General features: G+C 43.8%; 1 protein-coding gene across 2 annotated transcripts in view; it reads right to left on the reverse strand.

Moving 5' to 3' along the window:
• sbf2 (SET binding factor 2) overlaps positions 1-15,481 on the reverse strand; it is a 105,488-nt gene that overhangs the window by 14,786 nt on the left and 75,221 nt on the right. For both annotated transcript variants that reach the window (XM_078282748.1, XM_071912213.2), the window contains exons 18-28: positions 11,671-11,841; positions 10,887-11,161; positions 9,488-9,660; positions 9,012-9,085; positions 6,492-6,687; positions 6,138-6,265; positions 4,838-5,013; positions 4,451-4,584; positions 4,099-4,300; positions 3,367-3,563; positions 2,083-2,223 (exon numbers count right to left, since the gene is read on the reverse strand). In XM_078282748.1, coding sequence (XP_078138874.1) covers positions 2,083-2,223; positions 3,367-3,563; positions 4,099-4,300; positions 4,451-4,584; positions 4,838-5,013; positions 6,138-6,265; positions 6,492-6,687; positions 9,012-9,085; positions 9,488-9,660; positions 10,887-11,161; positions 11,671-11,841 — 1,867 coding nt within the window. The remainder of the gene's footprint in view (positions 1-2,082; positions 2,224-3,366; positions 3,564-4,098; positions 4,301-4,450; positions 4,585-4,837; positions 5,014-6,137; positions 6,266-6,491; positions 6,688-9,011; positions 9,086-9,487; positions 9,661-10,886; positions 11,162-11,670; positions 11,842-15,481) is intronic.

The following is a 15,481-nucleotide window of genomic DNA, read 5'->3' on the forward strand; positions in this document are numbered from 1 at the left end:
ACAGTCACACACAGTCACATACACAGTCACACACACACACACACAGCAGAGGAAAACTCACAAGATAAGTAGCTGAAAAATAACCACTGACCAGGGCAAACACAAAAGGAAAAGAAAAATGATTGCCAGATGGCAGAGCAAAGCAGAGCAAAACAAAACAAAACTAATTTTGAAAGTGCAAGAGTCTGCAGTTTTCTTCTTTATCAGAAGAAATGCATTCTAGACATCCTCCTAATCAAAATCCCTTGCAAACAAACCAAGTGTTTTTGTATAGAGATAAAATAAAAAAGTTATATTTCAGACAGCTTAGCCTGTCTTCATCAAGGTATCTGACAGGTGTCAAATCAGTGATGACCCAAAATGAACAAACAACTGTAACCCTGCAAAGCCCCTACAGGAGGTGAACCATCACAAAAATAGCTTTCGGTCATAACCTACTGAGCGGACCAGGTGCCGGACTCACAAAACCTTATTAGGATTTTATTATAATTTTTCTTCTTTAGTCTTAAAAAAGTTAATATTCATCAAAACAGTTCTTGAGTATTTTCTTAAATTTCTTTGTATTTTTCATCCTACAAAAAAACCGTATAAAATAATATAATAATAATACATGGGATTCTTGAAAGCAAAGTTCTGAACATAACCTTCCACTGGTCTTAAATACATTTTAGACGATTAAATAGGTCTTTCAAAATATAGTTTTACTTACTGTATCTTACATTTTGAGCTTAACATACTATTTTTTTGTGTCTCATTTCTCATGAAAAGAAGCAGTTACACTTCATAGGCCTTCAGCCAAAAGGCATTAACAAATATCTGAGCCGTTTCCTATAATTTAAGTTACTTATGTAAATAAACCACAAATATAGCAGCCCTAAATAATTTTTTTCAAATTGATTTCTAGATGGAAGTACTATGGGTTGCAGCCAATACATTTCCGGTCCGTTCGTGCTTGCTTACATTGCAGTTGCTAGGCACTATTTGAGAAGACTGTAAGGAAGAACCCAAGAGAAGTTTGTAAAGATGAGATCTTAAGAAAATATTTGGGGAATTGCACTTAAGAGCCTTCTTCCTTATACAATTTGTTTCTTAGGTAACTTAGGTAAGATCTAAAGCACTTAAGAGCATTTTTGTAAATCTGGCCCAGGGGTCAACAGTAGGACATTCAACCTGAAAAACGGTTTACATATTTATATTGTTTTGAACACTTAAATCAACATTTGTGACGAGAAAAACAATTATCTCCTACAGCTTTAACCGAGAACTGAGAATCAAACCTATGATATCATCAAGAGACTCTCTGGGGAGCCACAACAACAACTCCAAAGACTGAGAGGCTGAGACTCTGGACTCACACAATGTTTTTTGAGCTTTTCCACTGAAACAAGCTTTTTTTTCCATAACACTGCAGTTCCCGCAAAGTCCGTCTCCTATTCCTTATGTTATGGACGAGCTCCAGAGAGTGTTGAATAATGACATCACAGACTAGAGTCTCTTGTTTCTAACTTCATTCACAGAAATCTAAGCCATCAACACTCACAATATAACACATAAATTCTGTTTTTGGGTTGATTTTCAGTTTGAACTTATATAACCTGCCTCTCATCTAAATAGTATCCAAATAATCCCTGAGGCAGATTGAAACACTCTAGCCACAAGTAGCAGAGAGAAGAACTAGGGCAATTTGCTTCGACAAAGTGAGCAGCAATGAATTGTGTTTTACATCTGATAGCAATATGTGGCTTGACTGTTCACTCTTTGGTTTGCATTTAGTCTTACTCACATTCAAGCTTTACCAAAAGGACATATAAGCAAATAAAGAACACCTTTATTAGAACAAAAAAAAGGCTCATTTAATGAAGATTTTTCAGCAAAAGGGAGGATGTTTCTTGTATTTTGAATTTACAGGTACCACTACACTGAGCACAGGCATTACATTTATACTTCCCATCATGGAAGCAGCATGCAGTAAGTGGTCTATCAGAATGAACAAAAAGGTCCTTGAGGTTCTTGCCTCATGGGAAAAAGCAATAGGGCATCTGAGAGACCAATAGCAATATTATTATCCGTGTTGGAGTGTACCTGGTGAGAGGCCTATGAGGGAGCGGTTGGACAGGGTGCTGTTGCCGTTCATTTTGAAGTAGATGGGGATGGAGTCCAGGATGGCCTGCAGGTACTTCTCTTGTTCTAGACTACTGGATGACTCTGAAGAAGAAGCAGGGGCTGAAGGGCAGAAGACAACACTCACATTACACAAACATTCAATAACAACCACCATTGTAAAATTGATTTAGATTACAGACTACAAGTCCACTGCTTTGTAGGCAAAATATCAACAGGTTTCTTTTGTTGGGTGTGCTTATGTATGTTCCTTGGTGCGTGTTGGTGAGGTGAGTCTACGCAGATTGGAATTTTAGGCCTGTTAAATACTCTACGCAAGGAACGCTAACGCAAGTCGCCTACGCAAGCTGTCTGCTTACGTAGTACACACAGCGACTTCCTAGAGCCCTGTCTGAGGTAATACACCGTTTATCCACAAGAGGGAGCAAAGCCACTAGTCTGGATGGGTGTTTAAAAATTACTACTGTAGAGGAATGTACACTTTTATACACTCTCCATCCCTGACAAAAGAAAAAACCGAAGAACATGGTACGTGCACCTTTGAAACTGGTCGAGAATATTATTTTCTTGGCATGCACTGGTGATGAGGTGTCATAAATATGCTTGTATGCCCACAGCAGTTCAGCCAGTGTCTCTTCTGACTGAGCCTGAAATTGCAATATGAAATTGCAATATGAAATAGCGTTCTACAAAAATATGGACACATTTTACTATGCAGAAAGGCGAGACATCCCCTTTGCTTGGGTCTTTGTGTTGCTGCCTGCGTTGCTTGCGTAGACTATGTAACGGGCCTTAGTTGTGAACATTTCAGAAATAATGTAAAATTAATGTTAGACTGAAGCCCAGTAAAAATGGCAAAGGATAAGAGGGGAGGAGCTAATATTATAAAAGCAATCTACCCATACTAAGTTATCTGGGTTAGCTAGTTAACCTAGCTAACCCAAGTTCAAACTAGCCATACTAGCCTACAGCTATCTAGTTAAACTAGTTAACTAGCCTGCTGACCTTCCAAGATCATGAATGCCAGTCCTGAATGAATGAAAAAAAAAATACATTGTATATTTTGGCCAAAGTTTCTTATTTGCCATTCAAGTTTGCCAGTTAGCTAACTTAAAATAAACTGTGATTCTTTGACTCAGTCCATTAAGGTTTAACTCAACCAACAAGATTATTTCTGCCTCCAGAACAGCTCCGCCTCCAAGAAATATTTGCATAGCTACAACTCCAGTCTGGTGTGTGTTTTACCTGTTGAGGAGGGGTTCTGCGACTTGAACAGCCCCACCACACTCTTGCCGTGGAAGCCTCCAGAGCGGAGCAGCACGGCTTTGGTGCGAGGATGTTTCCAGCACACCACAGGCAGGCGGTTGTGCCGGTAGCAGCGGGCCACCTTGTGTAGACTGCTGTCCTGTACAGCCTGGGGAACCACCAGCAGCCCTGGGTAGCTGAGAGAGAGAGAGAGAGAGAGAGAGAGAGAGAGAGAGAGAGAGAGAGAGAGAAGACAAATCTTAAACACTTAAATGAGTCCTGGCAAAAAAGGTCTACAATTAATCAGCCACTGCAAAGCAACTTGGCTCCTTTTGTTAATAGACTTATAGCAAGGAACAGAGATGATGCTACATAGATGGTTTCTCTTACTGACTTACAACGCTTTTAAGACATGAGTGGGATTATGACTGTGTGTGTGTGTGTGTGTGTGGTTGTTTTATTATAACAGACTGGATTTGAATCTGGGTCTAGTCAAACATCTACCAGCCAGGTAAAGGGGAACTCCCCACTGGCCTTTTGAGATATTTCGGCTTACAAAGCTTCCGGCAGGGCTACAGATGCTGTAAATTAATATGCCCGGCACAACTGTGTTGAGATCAGCATGATCAGCATGTTTCTGGACTAATGTTTCTTGAGGCAGGTTGAGCCGTGTTGCAGCAAAAGCAATCCAAGTAGCGGCACCTATCCATGAGTGTGCGTGTGAGGCGATACCTGCGACAGAGGGAGTAGAGTCTGTTGACGGCTGTGATTCTGAACTGCTCGCCTGTCTTGGAGCGGGATGAGCTGGCAGTGATGGTGCCCAGGCCCAGGCGCTGGTAGTCACGGAAACAGGCCCGCTCCACCAGCTGCTCCATGGTGGACTTCTCCGATGCTCGTAAAGTACTGCTGGGGGGCGGCTCACCATCGTCCGATACTAGAACACATAAATAAAAGGGAATATTATATAGACACACGCACGCACAATATACAATATATAATATATACAATAAACAATGAGGGTCTTGGAAAGAACCGCCGTCTCCCTCATCTGCCCCATGGTGTGTAAATGTGTTATTGCTCTCACTTGAAATGTCATCATCTTCGTGCCAAGTCATCCTGCTGCCTCTCTCGTTCTTCTTCAGTGTGGTCTGGCCACCGCGGCCCATGGTGATCTTTCCGGCCCTCTTGGCTCCCTTGACGATAGTCTTGGACAGTGTCCTGTGAGGAGGAGTACAGGGCAGACGGCAACTTGATTCATTATCTACAGCTTCTGTATCAGATGGGAGGATTTTCCAACATTTCCAAAGAAGAGACAAACTGCTGAGACATGTATTTTACAGGAATAAGTAAGATTTCAATGTCATTTACACCTGGAATCAGCAAACAACGAGGTCTACCAAAATCCTTTACAGTTACTGCATTAGGGTGATGGCAATTTGTTCAGTCCATCACTGTAAGTCGTGCCACAAACCTGAAGCCAGTATTCCTCTCTTTTTGCTTGGGAACAATAAGCTGCGGCGCTGTTTGTCCTGCGGCAAACGCAAATGTAGTGAAGATGGATTGTGGGTAGCGGATCCTCTGGAGGTGCTTCCTGAAGATCTCCACCATCTCTGAGCTCACCTCTTCGTCGAAAGCCACCTTTATCAACTGTAAGAGACATGAGTCAAACCACTAATTCTACACAACAACAACAACAACAACGATTCAGACACAACTTAGATAGGATCTGTTGCAAAACCCTTCTATTGCTCATCACTGTCATATTCCGGAATCTGATTCTGTAAATCTCAAGAAGGGCGTTCCAAATAACGGTAACGGATTAAGCAACTGAAAGAGGATGTACAGAATGGGTCAACAACTGTACGTTTCTCACAGCTCAGCTTCTCAACCTGAGTCGACTGGGTGGGACTCTTTCACTTCCTGACCATCTGAGCTCCGCTGCATTCTCCATCTCACCCCCCAAACCTCCGCTAGAGCCCGCATGAGAAACTCTCTGACCGTCCTTCTCTGCTGTGGATCCCCCGCAGCTTTAACGTAGGACTAGTAATGCAGCCCAGACACAGTTTCCACAACACACACCCACACACACACATTCCAGTGAGTGTGGGGAGACGCATCAAAACAAAACCGATGTACACACACACACGCAAACGCCGCCAGGCCAAGTGACCTACACCCCGAGAACATGGCCACTTTCATCGTCCCCGTTACTAAAAAGATTGGAATGAGCCATAAAAATTTTTATGGCACTATATGAATTGTGAAAGACTAAAAACACATGCCTGGCTGAAAATTCCTTTGCTCTTTTTACTCTAGGAATCAAACTCAAATTAAGATAACACAAGACTAGCATCGCTTCCAAAAGATGTATCACACTGCATGTTGGCTGGAGTCCAGCACACATATATCTTTAACTGTCACGACTTATACATTAGTTTAGGGAGTCTTTTTATTCTCTGGCAGGCCTGGCATTTTGGTCCGGAGTACGTAAGGACAAGCCTTAAATCAACATATTAAAAATTGATTTAATTTAGCATCTGGGAAACAGAATAGATGAAAAAAAATGGGACTGATGTCATCATTATCATCATCATCACTACATTTAAAATTCTCTCTCTACTTGTTTTTTTTCCCCTCCAAAACCTCACCCATCATCTGAAATATCAGTCAAATTCACTAAAATACACTGCTTTACATCTTCACCCCCCTGCTCAACATCTCTGGTGACTATAAGGGATGAACATGAGAGTGCACTGTGCTGCACTGTTTACCTGGAAGGATGCAGAGCGGAGCTGCAGGCCTTCCTGCAAGTGCTGCTGCAGCTGGTTCTGGATGCTGATCTTCTTCTCCTTGGTCAGAGTGGACACTGGGAATGCCCTGATCACCGCCTGCTCCCCCACTGGGACACACAGAGGAGCAAAGACCAGTCTTAGCCTACTGGTAACGCTTGCTACAGCATCTCACACATTGAAACACCTGCTGATAATATCTCCAATGGTATGAGGAGATCATAGCAATGATGAAGGTTTACCAGTGTAGGGTCCATGCTTTTAAAGTCACAATGAAACGGCATTTGGAGAGAATCTTGCTTCCTTAATTAAATATTGCTGTGGGATAGGAATTACCCAGTGGATCATGAGGGGTTCCTTTGAAGATGATGCGGTAGGTGGTGAGGAACAGGGCTCCCTCTGCTGGCAGGATGTGCGGGCCCCCCAACAGGCCCCCGGTGGCCTCCTCCCTGCCGTCGGGGTCTAGGACCACCCGCAACCCCTCCGACACAAACTCCTCCCCGGGAAGCAGCGCGGGACGCAGAATCTTAGGCTGGGGGGGGGGGGGGGAGAGAGAGGGGGGGGGGCACGTTAACAAGACAATCTACACACATCCATAGCTAAGAACACATCTGGGCTTACATTTGTTGTCATTGGCCAGTGAGGTAGTGAAAAATGAGGGAGCCCAGCAAAAACCCCACAGTGTCCGCCACACTTGCGTCAGTGTATTAGATTGAAAACAACAAAAAAAGCCAGGAATTCAATATATCAATCTCATGTCAAATTACAGCACCGCATGAGCTTGTTGGATACATTTAGAGCATCACATGCACATCATCATGTCATCAAAAAACACACATCACCAGTGCACATTGGCGTTTTGCAAGCATACTAAGCATCACATAGCATTTACAAAAAAAAGCACATTTCTGTGATGACTTGCCAAGAAAAGCAAGTGTATATTCTCTGCAGAGACCAACTGTGGTGTCTCACCCCACGAGGAAAGGTCGTGATTTGTTTTTCAGGTAGAAACAGCTCTTCTGCGCCTGTTTCTCCAATTTATTACGAACTGAGTAAACGTTGGTTTTCACTTTACTTTCTGTAGTATTTAAACATATGGACACTGCCTGACATCTGGTGTGCATATTTGTAGAATTAGGCCCATTAACCTGCTCAGTTTCTAAATTCCAAGAATCGTCAGTTTTTAAGTAGGGCAGCAGTTACCAAGTCTATGCCTGTGACTCACACTTCTAGGAAAGATAGGATAAACTGTATAGAATGACTGTAATATATGAAGGGTTTCGAAATGCTATGCTTTTACTACCTCAAATGTATCAGTCAATATGTCAAAAACAGAGATCACTTCAAAAACACAACCAGTTTCTACGTAAAGGTCTTAAGATGGCTCATAACTTTAATAGTAGCCCATAATGTGCTCTACATTCATGTCAGTAATCATTTTGAAGAGGTATCAAGTTTCGAATGACGAATATCCCATATATATTTCATCTCTTTTGGACCACAACTCTTGGGTTTTTGGGAAAACGGGTTTTGAGAACGGTGGCTGTTCAAACACCCTTCCTGAGAAGAGGAGCTCAACATAGTGCTTCTTAAGAAAGAGAAATAGGAACCATGTATTATGAAACATCTTCCTCATGCAGTTCTACGGTGCATTTAAGGACCATTTTGTTCAACAGAAGTGGATATTGACCATGTACTACAATGGAACACCACCTGACCAGCTTCTTCTCAAATACACTGCGCAGACCTCCGCCAAGGTTCGTGCTATTATTGCTTGTTCGTGAGTCGGATCCGGATCCGCTCCAAAATTGAATGGGTTCTTCCTTGGCCCATGCTACACCCTTCCATGAAGTTTCATGAAAATCGGGCCAGTAGTTTTTCCGTAATCCTGCTAACAGACAAAAAAACAAACAAACAGCACCGCAAACATAACCTCCTGCTTCAACTCTCCTCAGGCCTCCAAAGCCAGTAGAGGAACACTTGGTTGATCCAGCGTCACAAACAGAATGTGGAGGGACGTTAGATCGCTCATAGTGTTCCCTAGTCTGGGGGAGTTGAGGTCTGGCCAGGAGACAAACGGAGCTTCTTGAGTCTGTCGTGGACCAAGGTGAGAGTCCCTCCGCACCTCCGTACAGCCGCCAGCTGGGCCTCTTACAAGGAGTGCATCTTAACTGCACACATTACTGTTATTGTTATTATTATTATTACTACTACAACAACTTCTATGGTTATAAATCAAGAGTCAGTGTTGTTTACACACTTTTTTAGTATTTGGCATGCTACTTGCAGCCAGCAGTCCAGGATGGAAGCTTAGTCCAACACATAAAAGGCAGAGGATCTGTCCAGACTGCTCACCAGGATTTCCAGGTTGCTCCCAAGGCAGTACTGGCATGGTGTCTGTCTGTGTGTATGAGTGTGTGTGAGAGGATTTATCAAGAGCTGGCAGGCATGCAGTACAACAGCGTCCAAGAGACCAACTGGTAAAATATGAAAGTGTGATGATGATAATCTGGATAACATTGCTGGATGAGAGGCATTCTGAATATTAGCCAGACAACAAGACAAAACTGAGCAGGTGGACATTACTGAGAATTATGATGTTTTACACCTGCTATGGAGTAAATTCCTTCATTATGAGAATGGTTGAGCTGGATACGGTGCTTTAAATCAGCCGTTACAGCACAACGATTCAGATTCAAGTATCTTCACAGGTTGGTTTTATGCATCAATACCTACACTTCACATTTAGAATATTTCTTAGTGAGTTCAGATAGAAAAAGCCAGACATCTGCTGTGCAACTGTATTCCTATGGCTGTAGTTGTGCACCTGGCAGCCCAGTATAGGGCAGCACTCACCTTCTGAATGGGAGGCAACCTCCTGCTCTCTCTGTGGACCGCCTCCAGAGCCTCAATCTGCATGGCTACTATACCTGTGGGTCAGAAGTTGGGGTTAATTGCCACTGGGTCACATCCGTATGTACACATGTACACATGCACACTCATGCACACACACACACACACACACACACACACACGCACAGACACACAGGCAAATGCAAAAGTACACAGAAACACAATAAATGCTGAACTGGAACAGAGAAACACATGTATGTACACACGTACTTACAACCACAGCCTATGTTTGACAGATTTTAAGGCCAGATCCCATGTCAGGAGTTAATCAGCTCAGAGGCCTCTGCTTAGAATACACACATCCAAGAGTCACTGTATAAAGCTGAGGGAATTAGGACAGCGGCAGGGTGTGACGTCACCGCGGGGAGGGAACACCGGGTTCAGGGCTCGGTGAGCAGGGGGCCGCTGGGAGCCGTTACCTGGGATCATGCTGTGCAGGCTCTTGATGTGGTCCTGGGTCACTCCGCTCTCTGTGCACACCTTGTCGATGAAGCGAGCGATGAACCGGACCACGGAGTTGGCCACGTCGCTGTTCTCCGAGTCCTCAAACCCGCTTTCCGTGTCAAAGCTCTCTGCCACGCTGCCCGCAATACTGTGAAACATGCAGGATCAACACAGACAGGTAAAGAAGGAGATTGTGAGACTCAAGAGATCTCAGAGAGAGAGAGAGAGAGAGAGGTGTGTTGAAATGGATGTGAAGATGAGTTGTGATGGGTTTAAGGACAGTGGAAGTGAGAGTGGCTGAGAGTGGCTGAGAGTGAATGAGTGTGAATTCCAGCGGCCTGACACAAACTTAAGTGTTGATGCCCAGATCAGTTGCTCAGATGGCTTCAGCCATGCAGAATGTTTCACATGAGACAGTGATGCAACCATCCCAAAGGGTTTACAAACAATGAGTGATGAGATCCAAATGTCCTCTGCGAGAAGCAAAACAAGTCTGGGGCAAAACTAAGAAATGAGAAAAAATAATTGCCAGATAAACAAATTCTTGGCCACAGTCTTTCATCCGAAATGGAAACAAAACAAGGACTAAATTGTTAACATTATGTTCTTTTTCTTATATGGGAAAAAAGCTGGAAATTCGGATCATGAAGTTAAGCTGTGACAGTTATATAAAGCTAAAATGCTAAACATTTCCTGTTCACTGAGGACTAACAATTGCTACTGTGGAGCAATAAAGACAGATAATCCTGATATCAATCCTTGGCTTCACCTCTTCCATTTCTAAGAAAAGACCATACATGAGGGATCTTCCCAGATTTAGTTCGCTTTACAGTTACTGCAGAGCAAGGGAAATCACTTACACTTCTATTTTGTTTGGTTTGGTTGAGTGGAGAGTTGCCCTATTGAAGACACCCAGCGGGTTTTAGACAGAAGTAAATGAGCCTTCCTCCATTCTGTGAGATGGCAATGTAAGCCCACAGGATGGATGTGGGCCGGATACGGAAGAGGCAGTGTGTTCCATTTGGCTAAATAAGAAGGTATCATGTACACTGTGAGTTACACCACATCCACCCACATACTTATCATCACCTTATTAAGAGAAGCACATATACTCCCAAATCAAGAAACCTTACCTTGAGGCTTCCTTCAAATAACACTCTGATCGTTCTACCTTGGAAATATTGAACTGGCCAAAAATATTTTCTAGTCTCTACAAGCCTGTGTTTGATCTTAGTGGATAGTAAAGGCATATGAAAGATGGTTAAAACACTAACTAATTAGAGGTTTTCTCCAATTAAAGTTAGTGGACAGTTCTTGACAAAGCTAATGCACCGACTCCCCTCCTCTTGCTCTCTACAGCCGTATCATCCTGACCTGTTGGTGACGATGCTGTTGCTCCCGCTCTCCCAGTCAGCGACAGGAGTGTTGCGGAGCAGCTTGTTCTTGCTGGTGTCCAAGGGGACCAGCAGGTAGACCATGAGGCTGGCATAGTGGATGGCCTGGCTGAACACTGTGCTCTCCTCGTTCTTCACCAGCTCCTGCTGCTTCTCCTTGCTCAGGCTGGGCCATGCGCGCAGCTGCTCTGCTGCCAGGTCCATGGCGGTCTGCTCCTCTTCTCTGCCCGCCGCTGAGGGCAGGGGGCCCTGGTCCTGCAGGATCAGACCGAGAGGTTGGAGCAAAGTGGAAGGAAGTGGGCAGAAGATACAGCTGCTGGGCCGCTGCAGATTCAGATCAAGCTCTCAGTGCGGTAGAATAAGTCAGTGGTTCTCAACATTTTTGACTTGTGACCCCTTAAAACGCAACCCCTTAAATTCCCATCACAGGCTGTATATGCAGAGTGGTGAACAGTTCAACCAAAGAATGATTTTTCCTTTTCAGGTAAATTTGATGAATTATCAGAGGCCTAGAGGCTGAAAACCACTCTGTATTTCACAAGAAAAAAGCAAAAATTAATTTGTGATTACCCCTCGACCCTCAGGGTGAGAACCAGTGGAATAAGATACATAATACCTAGAATCATACATAGAATAAGAATAAGAGTACATAATCTGTGATACTGTGATACATAATCGGTGTTAACATTTGCTACTGCTGAACAGTGGATTTTGTATAATCAAAAAACCTACAATAATACAATAATGTAATTCTCTTCACTTACCTTTAGCCTGGCAGTGATGCCCAGCTTCTCCTCTGGGATGCTAAGATAGAGAGATCGGATCTGGTTCTGCACCTCGCTGTAGAACGTGGCCTCCCAGAACTGCTGGTTGGTCCAGATGGGATGGTCCTGTATGCAGGTGTAGGCAAACTGGTTCACCCCAGCAGCCAATTTCTGCAGAGACATAAGGTAGTTTGCACAATCAAGACAATGTGGATGAGCATTTTAAAACAGCTGACTACACTGGGCAGCCAGAATAGGATTGCAGCATTTCCTATTGTATTTGCATTTTTTGCAAGTTTTTTGGGGTCTCACAGCTAATGAAACAACCTGGGCTGCAGTGAGTGCTGCTTGAAAAGGGGTTTGCCAACATGCTGGGGAAAAACAGTAAAAAAAAAAAAAAAAAATACAAAGCTGCCAAGGGCTTCAAGTGAAATCAATCATTCCTGGCGGGTCATAAGTTTTTAACACATAACAGCCCCACACGGAGAACATCAGACCACCCTTCTTTCTTTCTCTGTGTGGAAACAGCCCTGTTGTTTTTTCATGGGTTTGGGTTGAAGAGTAAAGCACCTGCTGTTTGCAAAAATAGCTCCTGAAGGGAACGTGCAGTGCTCAGCTAAAGGCATTAAAGCAGCTCTCTACTGTAGAAGCTAAGACATAAACACCACGCAGCGATGTTGGTTGGGGAAACGGTATCACACCACCATGAACATGGCCTGAACCGGAAGCACACTGTGCCAACACAATTTAGAAATAACCAATTACCAGCACCATGAACCAACATTCACCACCAAGTTCACCCCCCTTCAACCCCCCCCCGCCCCAGCCACCCACCCACCCACAGCTGATTCTGAAGGCCATGTGTCTTTCTTTAGTAAAGCTCAAGCCTGTTATTAGATTAGCTTCTGATTTCTTTCCCCTGAGCCTGACACAATTCAGTGTTTTCCATTATCACTTTACAGTTTCCCTTTAAATGACAAGCAGTGGTTACTGTAACTATATAGGACAGAACTGAAGCAGCTCCATTCCCAGTCTGACGGGCCTGACCAGAAGCCGAGGGAGAGGAGCTGCCCAGACGGGAGGGCAGTGTTGGGCGAGAGTGTTGACATGCAGGTCCCATTTCAGGAGTTAATACCTCAGCCTTTCTTCATCGTGTTTTAACATAATTATCATATTTGGTATCCATTTTGTGCCGACAAATGTTTTTTTTCAGATTTATTGAAGAATCGATTTATATTTGTAGCTAGAAATAATGGCTGATGTCTGAGAGTTTTATCAGAAAACGTGCGTAAAACATCCTGACAAACTGACACGCACTATAATACCTTATTATACAATTATATATGTATGCAGATATACGCTGCAGAGTCCCCTTTTGCTTTTCTTCAGATACTGGATTACAGAACTTTTCAAAAAACATGACACCACTTAGTTAAGCAGATTTTCATGAGTTTTCAAAGTGTTAAAGGAAGAGTTTAAAGATATCCTTCTAGCTAACAACAGTGGCTAACAAAAAATGGATACCAAATATCTCAGTAATGGAAAAGCATTTTTAAGGTATGAATGACACAAAATACACAACAAAAAAAAGGTGGTAGTTTTCTCAAGCCACAACCCCAGATTTATTTTAAGTTCAGGCATATTCTCTTCATAAAGACTCTAAGCTTTCTAAATTCTATCACTCATAATAACTCAAAACACAGGTCTGTTACACTTGGATTTTGACAACCATTACCAACAAACTCATGTTGTCACATGCTGCCAGGCCTTGTATCAAAAGTTCTGTTAATCAATTTCAGAGTAGAAAAATGTCTTCAAGCCAGTCAACCATAACTGCTTGGCCCCTCGTCGGGGTTTAGCTCAGGTCAGTCCTATTACAGCCGCTCTAAACTATAAATCCACCTCATAGCCTTCCATCTAAACCACTTTCACTGAATACGTATTTCATGCATACTATTATCTTGTGTTCTGCTGGAGTGAAGCCTTACAGTATATCATTACGCAGCATTAGGCTGACACTAATGCGAGCTTGTTTAGATGGACCATGTTCCTCTCCAGAAACAGCAATGATTACATGAGCTTTGGTATCATCAGAGGAACCCAATGTACCGCACTGAACGCTCGCACTCACTCACTGACACTCGGTATGGGAATTTGGCCAGAGAAACCTTGGATGAAATGACAAGGATAAATCTCCTGTGGCCATGAATGCTTTGAAGAGAGGCTGTAGTGTGACTAAAGCTGGCAGTGGTCAAGCTAACAGACTTGCAGATTACCCCAGTGGATTACATAGTCTAGACTGAATGTACAGAGAGAGAGAGAGAGAGAGAGAGAGAGAGAGAGAGAGAGAGAGAGAGAGAGAGAGAGAGAGAGAGAGAGAGAGAGAGAGAGAGAGAGAGAGAGAGAGAGAGAGAGCGAGAGAGAGAGAGAGAGGTCACACTTAAAGGATGGAGATGAATGAAACGTGGCCATAAATAAATAGTGACAAATACGATAAGCAGGGGAGTAGTAGCCCTGCGGATGGCGGTGTAATACGTCTCTGCCATACAGTATGTTGTGTGTCTCACAGCAGATGGTGTGTGTGTGTGTGTGTGTGTGTGTGTGTGTGTGTGTGTGTGTGTGGGGGGGGGTGTTCAGGCGTGTTTTTCTCCATGCTAAATACTCAGCCTGGCTGTTGCTCTTGCCTGACTTGTCAGATGTGTGCAGGTCAACCTGACCGGGGTCAGCTCTCCCTAATATGATAATACAGGGAGCTTGTGCGCTGGCTTACAGAACCAGAGAGAGAACACATGGGAAGACAGATGGGTGAGGAGGAGGAGGAGAGCGGGTGGAGAGGGAAGCAGAGGATAAGGGGAAAGGAAGGGAGGAGGAAAGGCAAGAAGGAAGGGAAGATGGAGGGGGGGGGGGGGGATATGGGGAAGAAGGGAGTCTACCACTATCAGAGACGCATCTGGCTGTGTGACTTGCCCAGTGAAGAGGAGGAATGCAGGGTTGAGGGAGAAAGGGTGAAAAACAAGCGGAAAAACCACGAGGGGAGACAAAAAGAGTAAATGCCTTGTGCAGGTCAAAGGACTGAGGCTATCAGGATTTGGGATCTTGTTTTGAACTTTGGGACATGATCCCGAGGTTCAAAACATGATAAGTAGCGGCGGGACAGCGACACAGTGTCACGCGTGTCAACTGTGTCATCAGCTGAGACTGACAGATTTTGCACATCAGCACTAAAGGGAGTGTGTGTTCCCTCACAGCTCTGCTTCTCGACCTGCATCCAGACGCTGAAGACGTCGTATCTGATATGTCACCAGCCTTGGGGCGGCAACGTTATTTACAAGTGTTTTGGAAGAACTCATAGCATTCCTGAATCGCAGACACAAAAACAGTCATTAGTCCTCTGTGGGAATGCAGTCTTGACCCGTACACAATCAATCTCCTAATTTCATGCATTTCTACGTCTGAGTCAGTGCATTGTGAGGAAAGCTATTTGTATCCTGAGACCATGAAAAAGTCTCCATCCAAACAATGCATTTACAATAATCAGACCGGTAAAACAAACAGAGAGCAAAAACATGTTGAAAGTCGGGGAATAAACAAATCCCTCATGGCATCCATAGGCCATAATTGCGTAAATGCATGATGTGCAGCTAACATAAATGTTCTACAAAACAAAGTAAACAGAGATATGTCAAGCGCTGGACATCAGAGATATACAAGGGTCACTCAGTAGATCGTTTTCCTCCCTGGGACATGTGTAAAACAGTTTGACATAGCAAACTGTCAAAACCCTCCGTGCGTAAACTAGGGCCGAAAGAAT

This window comes from Centroberyx gerrardi, chromosome 1 (assembly GCF_048128805.1).
Source record: "Centroberyx gerrardi isolate f3 chromosome 1, fCenGer3.hap1.cur.20231027, whole genome shotgun sequence".
Lineage (NCBI taxonomy): Eukaryota > Metazoa > Chordata > Actinopteri > Beryciformes > Berycidae > Centroberyx > Centroberyx gerrardi.